This window comes from Esox lucius, chromosome 3 (assembly GCF_011004845.1).
Source record: "Esox lucius isolate fEsoLuc1 chromosome 3, fEsoLuc1.pri, whole genome shotgun sequence".
Lineage (NCBI taxonomy): Eukaryota > Metazoa > Chordata > Actinopteri > Esociformes > Esocidae > Esox > Esox lucius.
In genome coordinates this window covers 10,217,766-10,242,331 of record NC_047571.1, presented here as the reverse complement: position 1 = coordinate 10,242,331, position 24,566 = coordinate 10,217,766, and the positions used below count along the sequence as shown (strand labels likewise).

The window sequence follows — 24,566 nt, the reverse complement described above, 5'->3', positions numbered from 1 at the left end:
GGTTCCCAGATGTTGGTTCCGAATCTTTTGTATTGTTGTACTCTGACCATTAGAAAGCATTTCAGCTGTTCTTTTGACATTCTAAATGGATTTATCCTTCAGGGAAATATTTTAGCATATAAACTATTAAAATTAAAAAAATATTGATTGGATGTTTACTATATAATATTTTCAATTTTAAAGTATTGCATTATGCTAAATGCATTTTATGCTATAATTTAAAGTAATGAAAAAACTAAATTATCTGTATTTTTTGGTGACTAAAGTCACAAATACAGTTATTAATGCTCCCATTTTAAAACAATAATTCTACTCCCCATTATCAATATTTTTCAAGTTTAACACTTACGGACAGCACACATACACACAGATACTGTTAAAGCTTCAGGCATTCGAAATGAGTGTTCTCACAAATTCTGACTGAAGGATGAACTACTGTATATATAAAAAAAAACTAGCTCTATGGATACACTGAAAAGACAATTTTAACAAAAATAACAAACATTGCTTTGGTAATAAGGCAAACCTTTTGAATTATTTACACTTGGAACAAGGTTTTCAGTGATATAAAGACAGCAAGAATTAAAGCTGAAAGCGGTGTTTGGCATCATTCATCATGGCCTTATTGCCCCACTTTTGCACTAAGTGACACTTATGTATCATATATCAATAGATAAACCAAATGCTGCATGGAGGATTTTTCCAATGGTGCCAAATGTATACATAGTTAATACATTTGTTAGATTCATAACCTTGAGCACGTGTGCCAAATTTAATTGCACGAAATAACAGGGATCAAGAGATGTCATCATGTAACAGTTATGGCACCACCATATAGCAAATAATACATATTATTAGTGGGTTGAACATTTACATGAAAAGGTTAACTGTGTCTGATTTATATGCATTTATAATTTAATTAACACTAATATGAATGCTTATCGGTAAATAGACATCTTTATAACATACAGGTCTGTATTATGCAATTATTCAACATTCATACATGCTCTCTACTACAATGTATCTTCTCAACCTACAAAAAGATTTGTCATTTGGTACAATAGAAAAAGTATTTCAAGCATTTTTCACATATTTCAAATTACAAAAAATCCATCACAATGGAGTTAATGATTCCCAATGCCAAATATGTTCATTGTCAGGAGATGGACATATGAACGGAAATTATGTGCACTTCTTTTTTCAAGGTGTTACTGTTTTGCATACTGGCCTGGTTTATCGATGCCTAATATCATGTTATGTGAAAATGTATCATTTGGTACCATCTGTGTAGCGTTTGAAGCATTCTTCACAAAATCTAAAATGGCAGACTTTGAGTGGGATTTGCTAAAATGTAACTTAGCGTGGTTACATTGAAAGCTCAGAAAATAAAAACTATTCAACCCTTTATTTACCCAAAGAAGTCAAATTCTTGTCTCTTTTCAAATGATCCCACATATTAGATTAGCAAATATATCTTAAAATTATGAACAATGCCTAATAAATTATGTCTGTTGTTCATAAACATTATTTTACCAATCCATAAAGAATTTAATATATCGCATCTTAATGATTCATACAAAAAGGTGTTTTGGTAACTGTATTTTTATGTTATATCTGATTTTTATTATTAGTTACATTAGACACATTCATTAGTTACATTAGACACATTCCCTCTTATAAAAATGTGGGACTTTCCACAAGTCACATGAGCAATAGGAAATAGCATTATTTGAGTTTTCTGAAGACCATAGGAAGACCAAAAGTTGGTTCTCACACTCTTTTTTCTGTAATTTATTATCAGAAAAGAAAAGCATTTTTATCAATTAAAATAACATCAAATTGATCAGAAATAATGTGTCGACATTGTTAATGTTGTAAATGATAATTGTAGCTGCAAATTTCAGATTTTTAATGGAATATCTACACAGGCGAATAGACACCCATTATCAGCAACCATCAGTCCTGTGTTCCAATGGCATGTTGTTTTCTAATCCAAGTTTATCATAAAAAAGACTTTAGAAAACCCTTTTGAAATTAAATGAGCGCAGATGAAAATTGTTGTGCTGATTAAAGATGCAATAAAACTGTCGTTCTTTAGAGTAGTTGAATATCTGGAGCGTCAATGTCAAAGTATTTTTATTTGTCAGATTCACCAAATAACACAGCATCATTCTGAACAGTGAAATTCTTGTGACATGGCACATGACATATACGCGGTTGGCCTTAAAAAATATTTAAAGCAGAAATAATATAAATAATATACATAATAATAGAAACTAGCAGGTATTCCAGAGAATGTAGAAATGGGAATATGGATAGTATAAAAAGGAATTTTAAATATTTTACATATACGTGTAGTAGTAAAAATGTATACAATAAAATGTGCTAATGTACCAGAAGGCAGCCGTGTGAGCAGACGATAGCCTTGGTGGCTGTAGTTTTTTACGATGTTCAGTGCTTTCCTAAAGTATTGTGTATGGTAGATGCCCTGCACGGAAGGGAGATGGCAGCCGATTATGCGCTTAACTGACTTGTGATCAGCAGTGGAACAGCTGCCGTACCAGGCAGTAATACAGCCTAAGAGGAAGCTCTCAATAGCGCACCTGTAAAAGTTGCTAAGAGATTTTACAGACATGCCAAACTTAAAGTTGCTTAAGTTTACTCAGGAAGTATAGGCGTTTTTGGGCAGTTTTTACAGTTGAGCCTGCTTGCCTGGACCAGGTGAGGTCATCTTTACTTTGAGTCAGAGACTCTATCCATCCAAGTGTATGGGGGCATGAACCCCACTGTTTGCATTCCTGGAGTCCACAATAATTTACTTGTGTGTGTCTTGTGTTGAGAGAGAGGTGGTTTTCCTGGCACCCTGTTGCCAAATCACTTACCTCCTCTCTGTATTCGGTCTCATCATTATTGGAGATGAGACCCAGGATGGTGGTGTCGGCCACCAACTTTAGGATGACGTTGGAGCTGTGTGTCCCCACAAAGTCATGCGTGAACAGGGAGTACAGGAGGGGACTGAGAACACAGCCCTGAGGGGCTCCGATGCTCAGGGTTAGTGCAGAGGAGGTGATGTTGCCCATTCTCACCCCTTGGGGTCTGTCCTTCAGGAAGTCCAGGTTCCAGTTGCAAAGGGAGGTGTTAATACCCAGTGTCCTGAACTTGGGAACGAACAATTGTGGGTTCGATTACAGGCTCAAAATTGCCAGAAAACAATAACTGTCTTCTGAAAACCATCAGTCTGTTCTCTGTGAAATGCTATTCCATGTGAAAAATTTTAACTAAATTGAAGATACTTGTACAATGCTGTGTACTACTCCCATCACAGAACAGCACAAACTGTCTGTAAGGAGAATAGAAAGAGGAGAGGGAGGCCCTGGTGCACAACTGAGGAAGCGGAGAAATACATTAGTGTCAGGTTTGAGAAATGGACGCCTCACAGGTCCTCAACTGGCAGCTTCATTAAGTAGTACCCTCAAAACACCAGTCTCAAAGTCAACAGTGGCTAGGCAGAGTTACCAAGAAAAAGATATATCTCATACTGGCCAATTAAAAGCAAAGATTAAGATGGACAAAAGAAAGACATTGGACTGAGGAAGTGTTGTGGAGTGACAAATCAAGGATTTGAGGTGTTTCGATCACAAGGAACCTCATTCGTGAGACACAGACCAAATGAATAGATGCTGGAGGAGTACTTGATGCCATCTGTCAAACATGGTGGAGGCAATGTGATTTGTACAGGGTAAAAGTGATCTTGAAGGAGGAAGGCTATCACACCATTTTGCAACGCTATGCCATACCCTGTTTTGAAAAGTTACAACATGCAAATGGCAACAATCTGGCGTGTAAATGAATTACAAATCTGGATTAAATGTAATCTTTTGTAATTACATTGTCATGTGTGTTTTGAAAAATATGTCTTTTTCCATTATTAATCAAATAACCAGTGCATTGTTTCAATGTAACCTAAAACATTTTGAGTAGTTTACAGTATCTCACAAATAAAAAGTAATAGGCTACTTTTTATATTGTTACATCATATTTTAGGGTTGCAGTTAAGTGTACTGTACAAGAAACAGATCAGATTGGAGTGGAAGTAGGGTTTGAGTTGTAAATCTGACCTTTAATAAGGTCGGCTACAGCATATGCTCTATTAGGGGAAAATAGAATTATCAAGAAGACCTTTGCTAAATCCCATGTTAAAGATAAAATACCTTCTAAATTATAAATGTTTAACTGTTTCTGAGGCTTATATCTTGTAAAACAGCAGGAGGGATGTGTTAATTAGAATTTAATGTGTGTTTTATTATTTAAAAGTTGAACTTGAATTTCAGCAGTTAAGTCACAAGTGCATCCCAAAGCTCGATCCACAAATCCATCAGCTTGGGGATGCTGGAAGTCCCCCTAAGAGTTTTATCCAGCAACATGTGACAATAAAGGGCCATCCGTACAAGCTGGTAAGGGTTAGGTGGGGGTCTGGGTTGGAATTCAGAGGCTCTTCCCCAGGCTCTTCACTCCCAAAATAACGTGCTCAGTTAGAATGTCTGTTCAGTACTGATGGTGGTGACTGAAGGCAGCACAGATTGTGTAGCTCCAGTTAAAGACAGTATAGCCCAACACCGATTTTGTATTTGTTCATTAAAATTGCATTGTGCACATGTCCTCGACTTATACCTTTGTTTTCTATTAAAGGATTCTCATGGTTAGCTTATGTCGTATCATGACAACCTAAACAGCATTGGTCAACTGGCTGCAATATTCATTCCTTCATTCACTGATCAATGAGATTTATCACCCCTCCTTTCCATAAAGTCCCTGGTGAAACATCTAATATTAATTTAATACCAGAAGGTATTAGGGCTCCCTGAGAAACACTAACCAGCAGTTTGATTCCTACTGTTTTCTTTATTTATTGTACTCCTACAAAAAAAAAAATCCCATTTCAAACAACACCTACCAAATTATAATATTACAAATTTTGGTACATACATTTTTTTTACAATTCGCCCAGATTTTCAGAGACCTCATTTCCCAAACTAGGTGTAACAACCCTTGTGCTGACTGCACTCCCTTCAATGGGATTGCAACGGAATTGGATCCATGTTTTTCTTTTTTTGCTTTTTACATACAAAGTTATGTAACATTTTATAATAACAAAGGGATACCATTTAATTTCTTAGATGAAAACATAGTATACTGATGAAAAAAAGTATTCTGCTTTAAACAATATAAAAGAATTGTCCCATCAACAGCCTAAAATCCGTCCTATTGTTCCATTTGCATTTAGTTGAGGGGTTTTATGGACCAATGGACAGCATTGTTAAGTTTGACAGTCACGAAAAATAACATGCCAAGATGTATCCAACTGTCATCGGTGTGTCAGGGTGTGTGAATAAAGGAGCCAAACGCAGGGAGGTAGATAATCTTCTTTCTTATTTAAACGAAAAAATGGCACGCGTAACAGCAAGAGCGCAAAAGCGTGCAATAGACTTGCAATACAACACCAAACATAGAACAATACCACACAAAGACGCCCAGAAACAAGGGAACTAATATAGGCAACCTAATGAGGGAATGGACACCAGGTGTGTGCAATAACAAGACATGACAGTGCCGTGGGAGGAGGAGCGGCGTGGCTAGAAGGCCGGCGATGACGCGCACCGAACACCACGTCGGGAGGGGTGGCGCGCGTCCTCCATGCGCGTCCTCGTTACAGTACCCCCCCCTCGACGCGCGGCTCCGGCAGCGCGCCCCCGCCGGCCCCGGGGCCGACCCGGAGGGCGCCGCGCAGGACGATCAGGGCGCCGACGATGGAAGTCGGCGAGGAGCTCCGGATCAAGAACATCCACCGCCGGCACCCAGCAACGCTCCTCCGGGCCGTACCCCTCCCACTCCACCAGGTACTGCAGGCCCCTCCCCCGGCGCCTCGAGTCGAGGATGGAACGGACAGAGTACGCCGGGCCCCCCTCGATGTCCAGAGGGGGCGGAGGGACCTCCCGCACCTCAGACTGCTGGAGGGGACCAGCCACCACCGGCCTGAGGAGAGACACATGGAACGAGGCATTAATCCTGTAATCAGGGGGAAGTTGTAACTTATAGGTTACCTCGTTCACTCTCCCCAGGACTTTAAACGGCCCTACAAACCGCGGGCCCAGCTTCCGGCAGGGCAGGCGGAGAGGGAGGTTCCGGGTCGAGAGCCAGACCCGGTCGCCCACAGCGTAGACCGGGGTGTCATTGCGCCGGCGGTCAGCAGCGGACTTCTGGCGAACCCCGGCGCGCCGGATGTGTCGATGGGCCAGGGACCAGGTGTCCTCGGCGCGCCGGAACCAGTCGTCCACCGCCGGAACCCCAGACTCGGGCTGGCTCTGCCAGGGTACCAAGACCGGCTGGTACCCCAGGACACACTGAAAGGGAGTCAAGGACGTGGAGGAGTGACGGAGTGAATTCTGAGCATACTCTGCCCAGGGCAGGAACTCCGCCCACTCCCCCGGCCGGTCCTGGCAATAGGACCGCAGGAACCTCCCCAGGTCTTGGTTCACACGCTCCACCTGCCCATTAGCTTCGGGGTGGAACCCGGAGGTGAGGCTGACCGAGACCCCCAACCGGCCCATAAAGGCCTTCCAGACCCGAGACGTGAACTGAGGGCCCCGGTCAGAAACAATGTCCTCCGGCACCCCGTAGTGCCGGAAGACATGGGTGAATAGAGCCTCTGCGGTCTGCAGGGCCGTCGGGAGACCAGGGAGGGGAAGGAACCGGCAGGCCTTTGAAAACCGGTCCACAACAACCAGGACCGTGGTATTGCCTAGTGAGGGGGGAAGACCGGTCAGAAAATCAATGGACAAGTGAGACCATGGTCGTTGTGGAACGGGCAAAGGGAGTAACTTACCCGCCGGAAGCTGTCTAGGTGCCTTACACTGAGCGCACACCGAACAGGAGGACACGTACGCCCTCACATCCTTAGCCAGACCAGGCCACCAGTACTTATCGGTAAGGCAGCGCACAGTACGGTCTATGCCCGGGTGACCCGTGGAAGGGGACGTGTGGGCCCAGTAAATGAGACGGTCACGGACATCCAGCGGGACGTACTGATGACCCGCAGGACACCCGGGAGGCCCAGGATCGCTGTGCAACGCTCGCTGAATGTCCGCGTCCACGTCCCACACAACCGGCGCCACAATGCATGAGGCGGGCAGAATCGGTGTATCATCTACCCGCCTTTCACCCGCGTCGCACAACCGAGACAGCGCGTCTGCCTTGGCGTTTTTTGTACCCGGAACGTATGAAAGCGTGAAATCGAACCGGGCAAAAAACAACGCCCACCTGGCCTGGCGAGGGTTCAGTCTCCTCGCCGCCCGGATGTACTCCAGGTTACGGTGGTCGGTCCAGACTACAAACGGGTGTCTCGCTCCCTCGAGCCAATGTCTCCAAACAGTCAAGGCGTTAAACACAGCCAACAGCTCCCTGTCACCGACGCCATAGTTGCGCTCTGCCTCACTGAGCTTTCGTGAGTAAAAAGCACAGGGGCGACGCTTAGGAGGGGTACCCGACAGTTGGGACAATACAGCACCTATCCCCACCTCCGAGGCATCCACCTCCACTATGAACGGCAGTGACGGATCGGGGTGAGCCAGAACCGGGGCAGAGGTGAACATTCTCTTAAGGGTGCGAAATGCGACGTCTGCCTCGGCCGTCCAGGTGATCCGGCTCGGCCCACCCTTCAACAAGGAAGTAATAGGAGCTGCCACCTTGCCGAAGCCCCGTATAAACCTACGGTAGAAATTGGCAAACCCAATGAATCGCTGCACCGCCTTAACCGTGGTGGGAACGGGCCAATTACGCACGGCTGACACGCGATCGACCTCCATTTCCACCCCACCGGCGGAAATCCGAAACCCGAGGAAAGAGACGGCTCGCTGGAAGAATGCGCACTTCTCTGCTTTAGCGTACAGGCCATGCTCCAACAGTCGCTTCAGCACCCTGCGAACGAGAGACACATGCTCAGCACGCGTAGTGGAATACACGAGGATGTCGTCAATGTAAACCACAACTCCGCGCCCCAGCATGTCCCTAAACACGTCGTTCACAAAGGACTGAAACACTGCCGGGGCATTCATCAACCCATACGGCATCACCAGGTATTCGTAGTGACCCGTGGTGGTGCTGAAGGCGGTTTTCCACTCGTCTCCCTCTCGGATTCTCACCAAATTGTACGCACTCCGGAGGTCCAGTTTTGTGAAGAAGCGCGCCCCATGCATTGACTCAATATATTGGGAAATCAGGGGGATAGGATAGGAGTACCGGATCGTCAGTTTATTTAACGCCCTGTAGTCAATGCACGGACGCAAACCCCCATCCTTCTTCCTCACAAAAAAGAAACTCGAGGAGGCGGGCGAGGTGGAACGGCGGATCTGCCCCTGCCGCAGGGATTCGGCCACATAGGTCTCCATCGCTGCGGTTTCTGCCTGCGACAGGGGATACACATGACAATAAGGCGGCACAGCATCTCCCTTTAGGTTTATAGCACAATCCCCGGACCGATGTGGTGGCAAACGACTAGCCATGGTCTTCGAAAAGACCAGCGCTAAATCGGCATATTCCGGGGGAATGCGCACTGCGGAGACACTGTCTGGACTTTCCACCGAGGTCGCACCAACGGAAACACCTAGACACCTCTCCTGACACCCCTGAGACCACCCTGTCAACACTCTCTGCGACCAGGAAATAGTTGGGTCGTGTCCCGACAACCATGGAAGACCCAGCACCACAGGGAAAGCAGGAGAGTGAATAACATGAAACTCAATCTGTTCGGTATGGGCGTGCTGTACGGTCATCGTGATAGGGACTGTGACGTGCTCAACGAGACCAGTGCCTAGTGGTTTGCTGTCTAAGCCCGAAATGGACCTAGGTTGAGACAATGGAACCAGCGGAATGCGCAGTTTCTGTGCGTAACCGCTGTCCATAAAATTCCCAGCTGCGCCTGAGTCTACGAGCGCCTTACACTGAGAGTTAGCAGGAAAATCAGGGAAGGCCACCAAGAGTGTCATGTGCTTCGCAGAGAGCCCTGACAGTGTGTGTGGTCTACTCACCTGACTAGGTGTAGGGGTGTCAGGCTTCCTCCGCTCGACCCTTTCTCGCTGGAAACAGTAGGAGGCAGAGTGTCCCTTCCTCCCACAAAAGGAACACTCCCTAGACCGCACCGTCTCCCTACGTGCGGCGCCTCCCACTTCCATGGGTTCAGGTCCGGCGACGGGGTGTACCGGAGGGGGCTGATCATTCCCGGTGCGTCCGCGGGTGGCTAGCAGATTGTCCAGCCGGATCGCCATGTCGACGAGCTGGTCGAACGTCAACATGGCGTCCCGGCATGCCAGCTCCCTACGGACGTCAGACCGTAAGTGGCACCGGAAATGATCTATAAGTGCCCTGTCGTTCCAGCCCGACCCCGCCGCCAGGGTCCTGAACTCCAGGGCGAAGGCCTGCACGCTCCTTGTCCCCTGCCTCAGGTGGACGAGACGCTCGCCGACCTCCCTGCCGTCGGGTGGGTGATCGAACACGGCCCGGAAGAGGCCGACGAACGCCCCGTAATGGGCCAACTCCGGCCCGTTGGTGGACCAAACGGAGTTGGCCCAGTCCAACGCCTTGCCCCTCAGGCAGGAGACAAGGGCCGAGACCTTCTCCCTATCCCCCAGGTGAGGGCTGAGGGAGGCAAAGTAGAGCTCCAGCTGGAGCAGGAACCCAGAGCACTGGGCAGCGTCTCCGCCGAATCCCTGAGGAAGGCTCAGTTGAATGGTCCTCCTCTGCGACGGTGGAGACGATGGCAGGGGCACTCCACCCGGGTTGAGTGTCGGGGTTTGCTGCTCAGATGGCAACCTCGCCTCCAACCGCCGCATAGCCTGGACCATCTCTGTCACGGCCTCCCCCAGGGACGCGATCATGCTCCCGTGCTGGTGGATGAGGTCGCTCCCCGCTGGCTCCATTCTGGAGGTGTGGTATTCTGTCATCGGTGTGTCAGGGTGTGTGAATAAAGGAGCCAAACGCAGGGAGGTAGATAATCTTCTTTCTTATTTAAACGAAAAAATGGCACGCGTAACAGCAAGAGCGCAAAAGCGTGCAATAGACTTGCAATACAACACCAAACATAGAACAATACCACACAAAGACGCCCAGAAACAAGGGAACTAATATAGGCAACCTAATGAGGGAATGGACACCAGGTGTGTGCAATAACAAGACATGACAGTGCCGTGAGAGGAGGAGCGGCGTGGCTAGAAGGCCGGCGATGACGCGCACCGAACACCACGTCGGGAGGGGTGGCGCGCGTCCTCCATGCGCGTCCTCGTTACACCAACATTCTAAAACATAAGTTTAGTTAGCTAACATAGATGACTAAACTGCAAATGAAATAAAAGGGAACAGGGAGGCTGCTCACCAGTTCAGTACACATAAAGTTATATTTTTTGGGGAACCAATCTACCTAGTTTTCTTACCTTTGTAATGTTATACAGTTTTAACTTCTAAACGAGACCTTATGTCATCTCTCATATGACTTACAATACCCATGGATAATGCAAAATGTTCACTCTGCAGTCATCTGTAGGGGTTATCAGGAGCAGACAGGTTGCAAATTAACTTTCTTCTTGATTTTCACAACTTAACATGATATTTTTTGGGGTCAAAGTTGGGAAACAAAGTCTTGTTCATCTCAATTAATCTGTCGTAGTGAGAATAGGACCCTAGTCAGAAAACAAAACAATCCTATTTATACATTCTTCACTTCTAAAGACTTAATGGGAGGGAATTGATAAGTACTGCTAAATTTTCTAGTGTCGAACTACAGTATAACATATTTGGTAGCTTTATGACAGGTGTTCTAGGGGCATAGTTAAATTTTTCCTGATTTCTCTTGACTTTGACAAGATAAGGTCATTTTGAAAGGACATGACATTTGAAAATGCATACTGATGATAGTTATTGGTCTGTTGTCTTAGATCAATGCAGAAGTGATTTGCAATGGTTAGATAACCACCAGTACTGTGTACTATACTGCCAGAAATGGAACAAACAGGTTCATTAAAATATCACCTTGTTTCCTAGGTAACAGAAACCAGGACCGGGCCCCTTGGATGCAGTAACTATGACAGCCTTGATTCTGTTAGCTCAGTCTTGGTACACAGTCCTGAAAATAAAATACATCTCAAAGGTAAGCTATTCTACTATTTTCTCAATACGGCTGCATATACAGTGTTAAAATGCTCAGTATGTTCTTTCCACATTATCTCGTTATGATTAGTGGGGCAGTGTGTTGATTCTGCAATTCTTGGAAATATTTGATGTCTTGTTTTGTTTTAATTGATCCAATCTCTCCTACAATGCAGTATTTGTTTGGGGATAGACTCTTGCGTGTAGTACACACTCCAGGATAATGCTTTGTATTCCCCCTGTGTGTTTCACCGTTCTTTCCAAATCTGAACTGTACAGTATAGGTGTCACTGTATGAGTGTTAGCGGTGGGGCCCCACAATTCATTCCTAAAGACTAGTCAAGACATTCATTCAGACTACTGACTTACTACTGACTCCTGCAGTATTCAATCTCAACATCATAGATTGAGATTTTTGGGGGGATGGATTAATCAATCAGCTGGTACTCTAATGCTTTATGGAGACAGACGAGAAGCTTTGTTGATATCCAAAATGGTACCATACCTCATGTTCTCTACATAGGCCAGAGGTAGTAGCAATTGGGTGCCATTTGGGACGTAGACTTTAACTGCTGGTTCTATAACCTGGAGAAACCCTGAGGAGCCTCAGCTCACAGCAGGTCTGACCAGCAGGCCAAATCGATCTAAAAGCAGAGTCTGGACAAGCCCAGCTCCAACAATAAAGGAACATCTTTATACACTAAGCCAGCATTGCAATGGACACCACAGGGACATCTAGTAACAAAAGGAACAGTTAAAAGAATATCTGATAGATCAAAACGGAAAACCAGGGTAAAGCTTAGCTATGACTGTAGAGGCAAGGTAAAGATGCGGCTTAATCCTCTCATAAGAGAACAGCATTGATGAAAGGGGAAAATAACTATTACAGCAATTTAATCCTATCCATTTTACAAGCCAGCTTTTTTTGCAGCTAATTAACCCATTAAATCGTTGTGTATTGGTCACTAATTGGGCACCTCTGCCCTAAACCAATATGCCCATGGTTTACAGCAGTGGACTCTAATTACATTCAGTTGTTGGCCGATTATAAATAAATAATGTGTGCACTGCTAATTGACCTAGGAGGATCCTAAACAGATATAGTTGACAGTATACTTGACAAAAACTGAATAATTCCAAACCTTGATCACTGTAACAGTGAGGAGGCAGAACTCACGTGCAGGGTGAACAGAGGACATTTAATGAGAAGAACTCAAACATAACATACACTAGACAACTACACGTGACAGAACCACATTAGGCATGGCTTCAACCAAAGGCCGACAAGATACGCTAGAAAAAGAGGTCAAGAGGTGAGGGCAATAAACAGGTGCCGATAATCCAAATGAGGGATTATCTCACTGGCACGAAAACCGGCCGTGCCAGGACGTGACAATCATATTGGAAGACATCATGCACTGCATTACACATGCATCCATTTATGCATCGGAATACTTGGGAACAGGTTTCCTCAATTAAAATAAGTTATTTAAATATCCTGATGATTTTACAGTTTTTTATGTCAGAAACAGTTTTTTTTAATATTTTTATTACAACAATCATAGCAATAATAATAGAATTATACTGATGCAGTGAGACCAGAATAGAATGCAGCAACTGTCATTTTGTAAAGGATGGACCTCTACGGCAAGACAGATTATTCGCCATCCAATCAGAAGGACAACACCCACACCGCCATGCTACCAAGTCATTTTATTATAGACGAGACGGATCATTCAGCCACGCTTCACTCTGGCCCAAACCAAAGCCCTATACCTCTCAATCTGAACTTGGTTCCTCCGAAGCCAGTCCCCCAGCACTTTTACATTGTTAGACCAGGGATACCAGGTGGGTGCAATTAATCATCAAGTAGAACAGAAAAACAGTTGGATCCAGACCATGTAGGCTACGAGCTGAATGGTGCTGACCTCATCCTACATGCTATGCATTGGCTGAGATTTTAGATAATTTGATTCGAATCATTTAGGTAATGTGTAGCTATTAACTGATTTCTTAAATCTGTCAAACCTTCTCAGATCTCTGAAGATATATGGGGTGTTGGGTTTAAGGGTTGATTTGGGATTGGGCCTCTGACGCAAACGGAGGTATGTCTGAGATATCACTTGTGACATACTTCCGCATTGATGGGCGCACGCACACACGGACAGTGACAGATCCACAGTCCCCTACCTGATTTCATTAGGGAGGACAGAAATAGAAAATTTGTCTGCGAGTCGAGAATGGACCCAGTAAAAAACACAATATACACCAAGGCTCTCCAACCCAACCTTGTTCCTGGAAAGCTACTGTTGTTTAGTTTTTCAGTCCAACCCTGTTCCTGGAGGACTGCCATCCTGTACATTATAACCCTCTTCCTGGGTAGCTACTTTTCTTTTGGTTTTAAAACTGTTCCGGTAGAACAACCCTCCTGCTGGTTTTAACCCTGTTCCTGGAGAGCTACCATTCTTTAGGTTTGAACCTTGTTCCTGAAGGTCTAACATCCTGTAGGTAACCTGTTTCTGTAGAGCTAACGTCCTGTAGGTTTTAACCCTGTTTCTGTAGCGCTAACATCCTGTAGGTTTTAACCTCGTTCCTGAAGTGCACCCATTCATTAGATGTACCATGTGCCTGTAGATACTTAATCCAACTTAATCTAGCGTAACTGACTCGTAGCTAGTTTTTAATCTGAATCAGACAGATATTTTATTATATATTGTATATTAGACCCTTATCACTCTGCCAAAAAGATCTGTCCATATTAAATGTTGTGGTTATGGATGTAATGTTATTTGTGTGTTGCACATGATATCTCGTGAATTATTTGGCATAGTAAACCCTCTCACCTCTATTAGTAAAGCAAGTTATACCTGGGGTAAGAGCAAAAACCTGCAGTAACTCTCCAGGAACAGGGCTGGAGAGCAGTGATGTTGATGTCTTGAAAAGCATCCATTATGATGGCAGTGATGCATGTGATAGATGAGGCAATTATTTATATGAGGTAGTTATATGCATATAATCAGATGGCAAAACAACAGGCCTTGATACATCATGATGAGGCTTAACCAGACAAAAACGTTGATGGGTCAGGTAAAATAGTTAATGGACCAGAGGTACTGGCTATATAAACATGTTGATGCACAAAGCCCGGGATAGCAATTGTGTACACTTAAAATGGGGTATTAGCCTACTGATTGTCACGCTCTGAGGACAAACATGTAATGTTGACACAAAAAAGTGCACTATTTGCAGCATTTCAAGGGTGCACAGCCCCAGTCTTAGGCTGTAAAGTGCATTATTCATTTACCACTGTGAGATCTCTTTTTTGTTAGCCATTCACTTCTTTAAGTAATATGAAATATATATGCACAACATTTTATTTAAAATTGAATTATATCAAGTTTAAAGAGGGGTCTGTTATTCAAACAACAAAGCAACGCTTTCTGGTCAACAGCTGTTGGCTGCAGCTAGAGAAACTGTCGAATGCAAAGACAGAACCATGGACTTATCATCCAGTAGACTGAAAAGTATATAATGTTTGTTCCAATCCCATTCCAGAGGTACAGTTTATGAGAGCTATACTGAAATAATATACCTCATAGGTATTGCACTAGACACAATTATAGTAGGGGCTCTCTAAACTATGATATAATATGGTGTGCTACCATAATTTGAGTTTATTTCATTAGGATGAATTATTCAATTATTGTACCACTCAATTGCACATCAGGTTTAACTGAAATGTAAAATCTGCATTTTATCTAAACCCTCCAATGGAAACGTTGTGTGGGCTGCTAGATCGGGTACCTGGGGAGCAACTAAGGTTAACCCGGTTGTTCAAGGAAAAAAACTACACAGTTTTCACTTTGCTAGCTCTGGGATACAAACTTGGAACCTTTTTGTTGAACTTAATGCAAGTAAATGTGTCATCTTGATGTTGAAATATTTTATTTAGAATTACCCTACACTAACATCTAACAAATGTCATCGAGCAGCTTGTAATGTAAACAAACAGCATCTGATCCTACTTGAATTGCCTAGGAATAAAGGCCATTTCATTCATTTTCCTATTTGGCTGTAGCCCAAGCACAGAGGAGTTTATAGAACAGAGGGTTTTGGCTCAATTCCAACCCTGAACAAAGTTAGCTGGAAATCTATTCAGACCAGCTACAAAACATTGGTTACTCAGCAAGAACTTAAGCCTTGGTGCTATAGCTAATAGGCAAGCTAGCTATGTTGACTATGCTTTATCATAGGGGTTTTCAACCTTTTATTGTCCAAACCAATAGATAGTCCTAGAGGGTGTATGAAAATGTTGCCTATACTCACTACTTTTAGTCGCTATTGACAAGTGTCAGCTAAATTACATAACATTTGTAAACTCCCCTTGATATAACTATTTCCAGGCAGTAAAATAATATTTTTATAATTTGTTATAACAATTTGTCGTAACTGTTAAGTAAATTTTGCACTGAAATTGTTTTAATATTACAATGAGAGACTTTTACATTTTTCTTCCAAAAACAAACTCCTTCACTTTCCCTCAATCATTATCTCTGAACAAACCTTACTCCCTCATTAACTTGGCATTTGAAGTGACTGTCATAATTTTGGAAACACAACCCCCTATCCCCCCTATACACACACCATTCAGGAAGTTATTTCAGCAGAACTCTCTGTACATAGATGCATTATAATTTTTCTTTAGTTTTCACATTTTCAAGTTTTTTTGACAGAAACCCCCCACAAATAATTGTCCCCAGACCTCTAGTTGAAGACCCCTGCTTTATCATAATCACATACAGTAGCTAGCAAATGACTAGTCATTTTATTCACAGTAACCTGAATAATGAAATAGCTAATAATTCCATTTATAAAAATGGATAATGTGTACTCTAAACTCTCCTACACTGCTTCCCACTAAGCCTCTCACTGCAATGTATCTTGTCTGCTCTTCTGTTCATCTGACTATGCAAATGAGATGGCATCATCAGTCTAGTGACTAAAACAGGTCGCATTGACGTAAACTGACTTTAAACTCAACTTTAAAAGATTGTTAAGAGGCAGCAATTTTATTATATGCTACTTAATCTTAGACAACTTAATCTTTAACAAAGATAATTGTGGGATGACAATAGGCAATACGCTTCTGTGGGAGATTTCATTATCGTTTTGCTGAATTGGACGTCCACTACACTGTGGGCTTTTATGTTGCAAATGGAGAAAATATTGTTATTCAATTGAAGATTGCACCATACAATATTTGTGTTTTTCAAGTATACCACAAAAGTATGACAAGTATTCCTCCCTACATAAATATTTAGACAATAATTAACAATATCAACACAGATTATTTTAATTAAATCAAGTGGATTTGCCATTTAATCAATCAACCCTTTTTCCAGAAAAGTTGGTCTGCTGTGTAAATGCTAATAAAAACGGAATGCAATTATGTACAAATCAATCATCCCTATGTTTTATTGAAAATAATACAAAGACAACATACCAAATTTTGAAACTGAGACATTCTATTGTTCTTGGAAAAATACATGCCCATTTTGAATTTGATGCCAGCAACATGTTTCAAAGAATTTGGGACAGGGCATGTTTACTACTGTGTTTCATCACTTCTTTTTTTTTTACATTTCTGTAAGGGTTTGAGAACTGAGGAGACCAATTGCTGTCGTTTTGAAAGTGAGATGTTGTTCCATTGTTGCTTGATATAGGATTGCTGCTACTCAACAGTTTGGGTGCTCCTTTGTCATATTTTTTGTTTTATAATGCACCCAATGTTTTGGGTGCAATGGGTGACAGGTCTGGACCGCAGGCAGGCCAGTTTAGCACCCTGACTCTTTTACTATGGAGCCATGCTGTTGTAATACTTACAGAATGTGGTTTGGCACTGTCTTGCAGAAATGAACAAGGCCTTCCCTAAACAAAATGTGATCTGGATGGCAGCAAATGTTGCTCCAAAACCTCTATATACAGTGAGAGAAAAAAGTATTTGCCCACTGACAATCAGTCTATCATTTTAATAGTAGGTTTATTTGAACAGTGAGAGACAGAATAACAACAGAGAAATCCAGAAAAACGCATGTAAAAAAATAAATAATAATAATAATAATAAATTGATTTGCATTGTAATGAGTGAAATTAGTATTCGACCCCTCTGCAAAACATGAATTAGTACAAATGTTGGCAATCACAGAGGTCAGATGATTCTTGTAGTTGGCCACCAGACCTGTACACATCTCAAGAGGGATTTTGTCCCACTCCTCTTTGCAGATCTTCTCCAAGTCATTTAGGTTTTGAGGCTGACATTTGGCAACTAAAACCTTCAGCTCCCTCCACAGATTTTCTATGGGATTTAGGTCTGGACACTGGCTAGGCCACTCCAGGACCTTATTGAGCTTCTTCTTGAGGCACTCCTTTGTTGCCTTGTGATTTGGGTCATTGTCATGTTGGAATACCCATACACAACCCATTTTCAATGCCCTGGCTGAGGGAAGGAGGTTCTCACCCAAGATTTGACGGTACATGGCCCCATCCATCGTCCCTTTGATGCGGTGAAGTTGTCCTGTCCCCTTAGCAGAAAAACACCCCCAAAGCATAATGTTTCCACCTCCATGTTTGACGGTGGGGATGGTGTTCTTGGGGTCATAGGCAGCATTCCTCCTCCTCCAAACATGGCGAGTTGATGCCAACAAGCTTGATTTTGGTCTTATCCGACCACAACACTTTCACCCAGTTCTCCTCTGAATCATTCAGATGTTCATTGGCAAGCTTCAGACTGGCCTGTAAATGTGCTTTCTTGAGCAGGGGGAACTTCAGTCCTTGAGCAGTATTTCAGTCCTTCAGGGCGTGGTGTGTTACCAATTGTTTTCTTGGTGACTATGGTCCTAGCTGCCTTTAGATCATTGACAAGATCCTCCTGTGTAGTTCTGGGCTGATTCCTCACCATTCTCATGATCATTGCAACTCCACTAAGTGATATCTTGCATGGAGCCCCAGACCGAGGGAGATTGACAGTTATTTTGTGTTTCTTCCATTTGAGAATAATCACACCAACTGTTGTCACCTTTGTCACCTTCTCACCAAGTCTTGTAGCCCATTCCAGCCTTGTGTAGGTCTACAATCTTGTCCCTGTCATCCTTGGACAGCTCTTTGGTCTTGGCCATGGTGGAGAGTTTGGAATCTGATTGATTGAATGCTTCTGTGGACAGGTGTCTTTATACAGGTAACAAACTGAGATTAGGAGCATTCCCTTTAAGAGTGTGCTCCTAATCTCAACTCGTTACCTGTATAAAAGACACCTGAGAGCCAGAAATCTTTCTGATTGAGAGGGGATCAAATACTTATTTCCCTCATTAAAATGCAAATAAATGGATTTTTTTTTATTTATTCTGTCTATCACTGTTCAAATAAACCTACCATTAAAATAATAGACTGATCATTTCTTTGTCAGTGGGCAAACGTACAAATTCAGCAGGGGATCAAATACTTTTTTCCCTCACTGTATTGTTCAGCATTAATGGTGCCTTCACAGATGTGCAAGTCACCCATGCCATGTGCACTAATGCCCCCCAATACCATAACGGATGCTGGCTTTTGAGCTGTGTGCTGATAACAAGCCGGATGGACCCTCCTCTTTTGCCCAAAAATTATTCTAAAATTTGGATTTGTCAGACCACAGGACAGTTTTCCACTTCGCCTCAGTCCACCTTAAATGAGCTGGGGCCCAGAGAAGGCTACAGCGTTTCTGGAACTTGTTTATGTATGGTATCCTTGCATGGTGGAGTTGTAAGTTGCATTTGTGGATGCAGTGACGTACTGTGTTCACAGAGCGTGGTATTCAGAAGTGTTCTTGAACCCATACGGTGATGTCCACTACAGAATCATGTATGTTTTTAATGCAGTGCCACCTGAGGGCCCAAAAATCCCGGCCATCCAATATTGTTTTTTGGCCTTGTCCCTTGCATGCAGAGATTTCTCCAGATTCTTTAATTCTTTCAATGATATTCTGTACCATAGATGATGAAATTCTCAAACACTTTGCAATTTTACGTTGAGAAATTGTATTCTCAAATTGTTGCACTATTTGCCTGCACAGTCTTTCACAGAGTCGGGAACCCCTCCCCATCTTTACTTCTGAAATAAGTAAAAATTGTGTTTAAACTATTTGCATTCCAATCTATTTTTATTTACATTTTACACAGCGTCCCAAATCATTTGTGTATTCAGTATTTGTATTAGTCTAGAAATCATTGCTATGCTTTGCATGGTTTTTGATGATAATGTGTAGACGCTGAGAAGTATAAAGTTGACTGACCATGGTCAAGTGGATAAATGAAGAGTTTAATTGGACAAGTGTAATCAGATTTCCTGTATTAGGAAATCAAACCACCTCTTCACCAAGGGGCCAATCCTGAGTTGAGAACGTTTCAGCAAGCTATAAAAAAAAGCTAAGGTCTAGCTGAGGTGTCTCCATCTGCACAGCTCATTCTGACCTTGACTGAAAGGGAAACAACAGTCACATGATCATCCATCTGAAATATTCTTCCATCTGAAAACTCCAATAAACATACAAGAGGGACAGTCTGTTCTAACCAATTGAAACAGAGCAATGTGTCATCCTTTAAAATGACCTGGAACCTCATTTTGATTGGGATTGTAATTAGTTGTGATACGTCTGAGATAAAGTAAGAACACCATTTAAGAACTTTTTTCTTTTTTTCAGGAGTTTAGTCATTTGAATGAGGATGGTCATGTGACTGTTGCTCTCCTTTAATTCCCTCATACTGTATATTATATTACCTATATGTACAATGAAATTAGGAATGTAGTTGAGAGAATTTGCTGATGGAACTTTTTTATGTCCAATAACACAATTTTCCATGCACTTACAAATCGATTAGAGTTATTGTTTTATTTTCCCTTTTGATTACTGGAGATCAACTTTTCCACGGTGAAGTTGAGGAAATATTGTGCCGTTAGGGAGAATATTTACTTGAAGAGAATTAAACTTGAAGACAAACCAAAAGGTACACAAGCATATGCTTATGACGCAAAGTTTTGTTCAATGACAGTTATTTACTTATAAACCTTTGGGGAAAGCCTCTGAAATCATAAGTTATTCCCATACTTTTCCCTATTTCCAATATTTCCAAGAATGAGAACAATGGATCCTTGTGGACCTTAAGTCCTGGAGGCAATACAAAAAAAATTCTTGTCAAACTGGCCAGTAGAAGTGAGGGCTTAATTTAAACTGCTTAAAACACCATAAAACCAATCAGTGTGATTTTTTTGACCAAGTTACTCTTGGCCTCTAGCTGCTGTGTACCATATTATGGAAAAAAATTTTTCCAATCTATGCTTAGGTGATTTCACATTATCGAGAAATTACATTTTAATCCAAGAATAAAAATGGGTTTCCAGTTTCACTCCAACACCCAAAATAATCATCAGCGCTCCTGATTTGGCCTGCAGACAGAATTTGTCTAAAATGACACCTATTAGGGAACCCTGGTTTATAGTCTATAAGAACTCCATGGAAAATGGGATATTTCAGTTAAGCTTTTAACCCTAAAATGGCCCTTACAATTCATGAAATGTTTAGCGATTATTATCTAATAAGTAGATACCATTGTTAGGTTACTGTAAAACAAACAACTGCTGTTAATCTCATTACTGTCTGTCTTCTTTCAATAATTGCAACTGAAAGCCCATGTGGACTGTAATCACATGAGATGTCAGGGGTTAATGCCAGTCTAATAAATGTTATATTTTCCAATTATTTAAACGCAGGCTTCAGGGTCATCTGCAGACAAGCATTTTAACTCACACTAATTTGCTTCGAACACCCACGACAGGAATGTCACCACAAGTCAAAGGTGAAAGCTGCACAAAGTACAGTGTGAGGAGAGGAACTAGCCCTGAGCATTTTCTTCATTTTGCCATTGCTAATTATAAACACAGCTTGTGCCCATTTCCAGCACCTTCCTCAAGCTTGACATTTAAATTGTCAACCCACTTAATACCATCGTCTCCTGAATGAAGCCTCCTGCTGACAGAAACCCTGTAACTACTGGGAGATGGTTGGAAGTCTGCAACAGTATGAGCTCTTTTGGTGTATGTGTGTGTGAATGCGCGTGTGGGTGTGCGTGTTTCCTTATATTCTTCTATTGTGTAGAAATTGGTATGTTTCTTTTGCTTAAGCGTCTCTGCACTCCCTGCAAGAGACAAGTCATTAGCACAAGAAGAGAAATGAAATATGGGGAAGTGTTGTTCTTGACAACTGAAGCTTGCAATTCCACAGCAGAGTAGCTGCTCTCTCTCCAAAACGCACTGGAGATTGTGGGTCTGGGCTGAAGAGTGTTATTTAGCCGTCTCCCAAATTAAAGACATCCCTGCCAGCTAGCTCTCCTATTGACCCCTGGTAACCTGACAGCTGCCAAGGCAGGGTAGGAAGACTGTGACTAATTGTGTCTGCTCTTCACAAGTCAAAAAGTAAATACCAAGGAACACACATAAATATTCTTAATAAGGCATATGGATTGGCTCCAGCTTCTGAAAAATGCCTAAAGTGGTGCAACTGATAGGTGCCTTTGTCACAGCTGGTGGTTAAATTGGGGGTTTTAAAGGTGGTGGGACCCTATTTTGGGGGCATGCATCTCTCATCACATTTGTGTAGCGGCATAAAGGTGTTTCTTCTTCATACTGTATAATAAACATGAAGGGTTCTGTGGAACAAAAGCCAGATATATATATATATATGCGTTTATGAAAATTCTGTTTCATGTTAGGCGGCCCCACGGGTGTTGCAGTGTTTCCCAACCTTGTTCCCCCCAGGGTCCCGTATTTTACTTTTGATACATTTCATATCCTTGTCGCAACATAACGACAATGTGTAGAGGTCTAGTATAGGTTGGCGGAAATTGGCTGGTTGTGGTTGTGGGACAGGCCAGCCTTGTCTCATCATGCTCCAGTTACTCCTTATGGAAGGTCAGGCACCTGTGAGCTCAAATCGTAGGTTATCGTTGGGGAATGATTTCTGGTCCATCACCTGTGTACATGCAAATATTGTTCTGGTTGAGCATGATACTATGTACTATGGCGAGATGTACTTCAGAGAGATGTGCTTTTTGATCTATAAGGCCATAATTACAAAAGGCAGATTACAAAATGGGAGGGGAGAAAAAAATACAAAGTGAACAAAAACCGCCCCATGTTACCTGAATAATTTACGATACCACACAAATTATCGAAATGACAGAGTACAGATTGGCTGCATTTGCAAATGTACTGTCAAAAGAGAATATCTGATTGGTCAAAAGAGCAATTTATGGAAAAATATCAGAACTAGGCTGCTTGTGTAAATGTCTCTTGAATAAAGCAATTTAAAGATATTTGTGATATTATGGTAGCCTTACCAGTTATTCTCATGGTGCATAGAATTACATGGAATAAAAAACTGTATATATCCTGCTAACATAGTAGCTTAAATTAAGATCTCTGTGGGTCTTGTACAATAGCTTAAAAATATGTATTGTCTTTTGGCATAAACACACACTACTACACATCTGTTAGCATATAGCCTACTGTGTGTTTTCAAGTCAATTAGCTTATTTTCATGCTGCTTACGTAATAGATAATTGTGTGATTGCATATAGCTTTATTGGCATTTCATTTTCATTCAAGTTAAATGGTCCTGTTTTATCAGCACTGTACCCCCACTTGACTACTTACCTGCTTTCTTTCACCCAACTACCTACCAGATTTGACCCACCTGAGCCAGGAGTATTTTTCTATGTCCATAGGCCTACTGACATTTTGGGGTGTATTTTTTTATGTATCTGCTCCCCTTTGTACCTAAAGCATGTTTACCCAGGGTAAAATCCTACAAAAGACATCACACAAGGAGTTTGCCATTGAAAAAGGTCTCAAGCAAAATATATACTATGATGGTTGTATTTCACAAGAGTAATAAAAAAAAAGATAATGTTCAGCAAACAAATAATGGTCGGCTATACACAGGACAGGATACAGTACACTCACTTGAGATCAATTTTACATAATTATGTCCTTGTCAATATTACAAATTGCTATAAGGCACATGGCACAAGTGAAAGTCTTGTGCAAGAAATTGTATATCTTTTGCAGCTTTGTGGGTGGTTCCAAATCCTAAAAGCACAGTACTGTATTGGACAAAATTAACTATAGTCCATGGTTTAGTTTCTTTAAACAAATTTTAGCCACCACTAGAGAAATGAATGCGTGCATAACGTTTTGGTAGCTCCATAACCACATAGCCACACAAAGTAACATCCAATCAAATCTATATATTTTTTAACATGCTTACTCATATGGTTTCTCAGATGAAGAAGATGAAGTTAGCTGAACGTTGAAGTAATGAATGTGCAAATAAAACTATATCATGGATTACAGTTTTTCATGGCCTATTATCTTCTTTAAGAGTGAGGAACCATTACAGCTGCAAAAAAGGTGAAATTCTACTTAAATCGCAGTCACAGATCTATAGTGGAGGCATATTCTGATAGGATTGTTTTATTTGTATTGTTTTATTTGGTTCATAAAACAATAACTTCCTACAGTGTAATCATGTATGCCAGATGGTACCCTATTCTATTGATAGTGCACTACTTTAGACTAGAGCCTGGGCCCTTGTTCACAGTAGTGCATCTATATAGACTAAAGAATAGGATGCTATTCTCTGGCATCATAGGCGCATAATTCCTTAACAATGTTGACCATTCTACACTCTGGATTTTGTTTGTCAATTTCTGCCAGATCTGTGGTATTTATATCAAAGGCCCAGTGACTAACAACAAAGTACCCGTGTCTTGCAGTAGCTACACTTTCTCAATTACGTTCCCCATATAATTCTTTGACTAACACTCTCACTTAGAAGGCACCGGTTAAATGCAACATATTGCTTTGTTTTGAACATTAACTTGTCACAAAATATAGTTTATCATTCATTACAAGATGCTGTTATTTTCTCTTTCTGTACACAGGTTTACAGGATGTCCTTCCAGAATTCCTGCGGAACCGTTTTGTGGATGCTGCGCTCAGCTATGTGGCATGCAACTCCGAGGGGGAGCTTTTGTGTCGTAACAATGACTGCTGGTGCCACTGCTCTGCCAAATTCCCAGATTGTAACTGCCCCTTTGCTGACATCAAAGTCATGGAGGAAAATCTGCACAAAAGCAAGGAATCCTGGAACAACTACAACACCGAATTCATGGAATCAGGTGGGCTATGTGTTCCAATTATTTGATATTAATATCTGTCAAGCAGCATTTGAAAGCCACTGGGAGGAGCAGGGCGCAGGTGTGCTATGAAATGGGCAAGATCAA

The 24,566-nt window shown here is 42.2% G+C and overlaps 1 protein-coding gene across 3 annotated transcripts in view; it reads left to right on the top strand.

The window, feature by feature from the left end:
• Nucleotides 1–24,566, top strand: part of brinp2 (bone morphogenetic protein/retinoic acid inducible neural-specific 2) — a 118,367-nt gene that overhangs the window by 66,131 nt on the left and 27,670 nt on the right. For all 3 annotated transcript variants that reach the window (XM_013140487.4, XM_013140489.4, XM_013140483.4), the window contains 2 exons: nucleotides 11,089–11,194; nucleotides 24,225–24,461. In XM_013140487.4, the coding sequence (XP_012995941.2) occupies nucleotides 11,089–11,194; nucleotides 24,225–24,461 (343 nt within the window). The remainder of the gene's footprint in view (nucleotides 1–11,088; nucleotides 11,195–24,224; nucleotides 24,462–24,566) is intronic.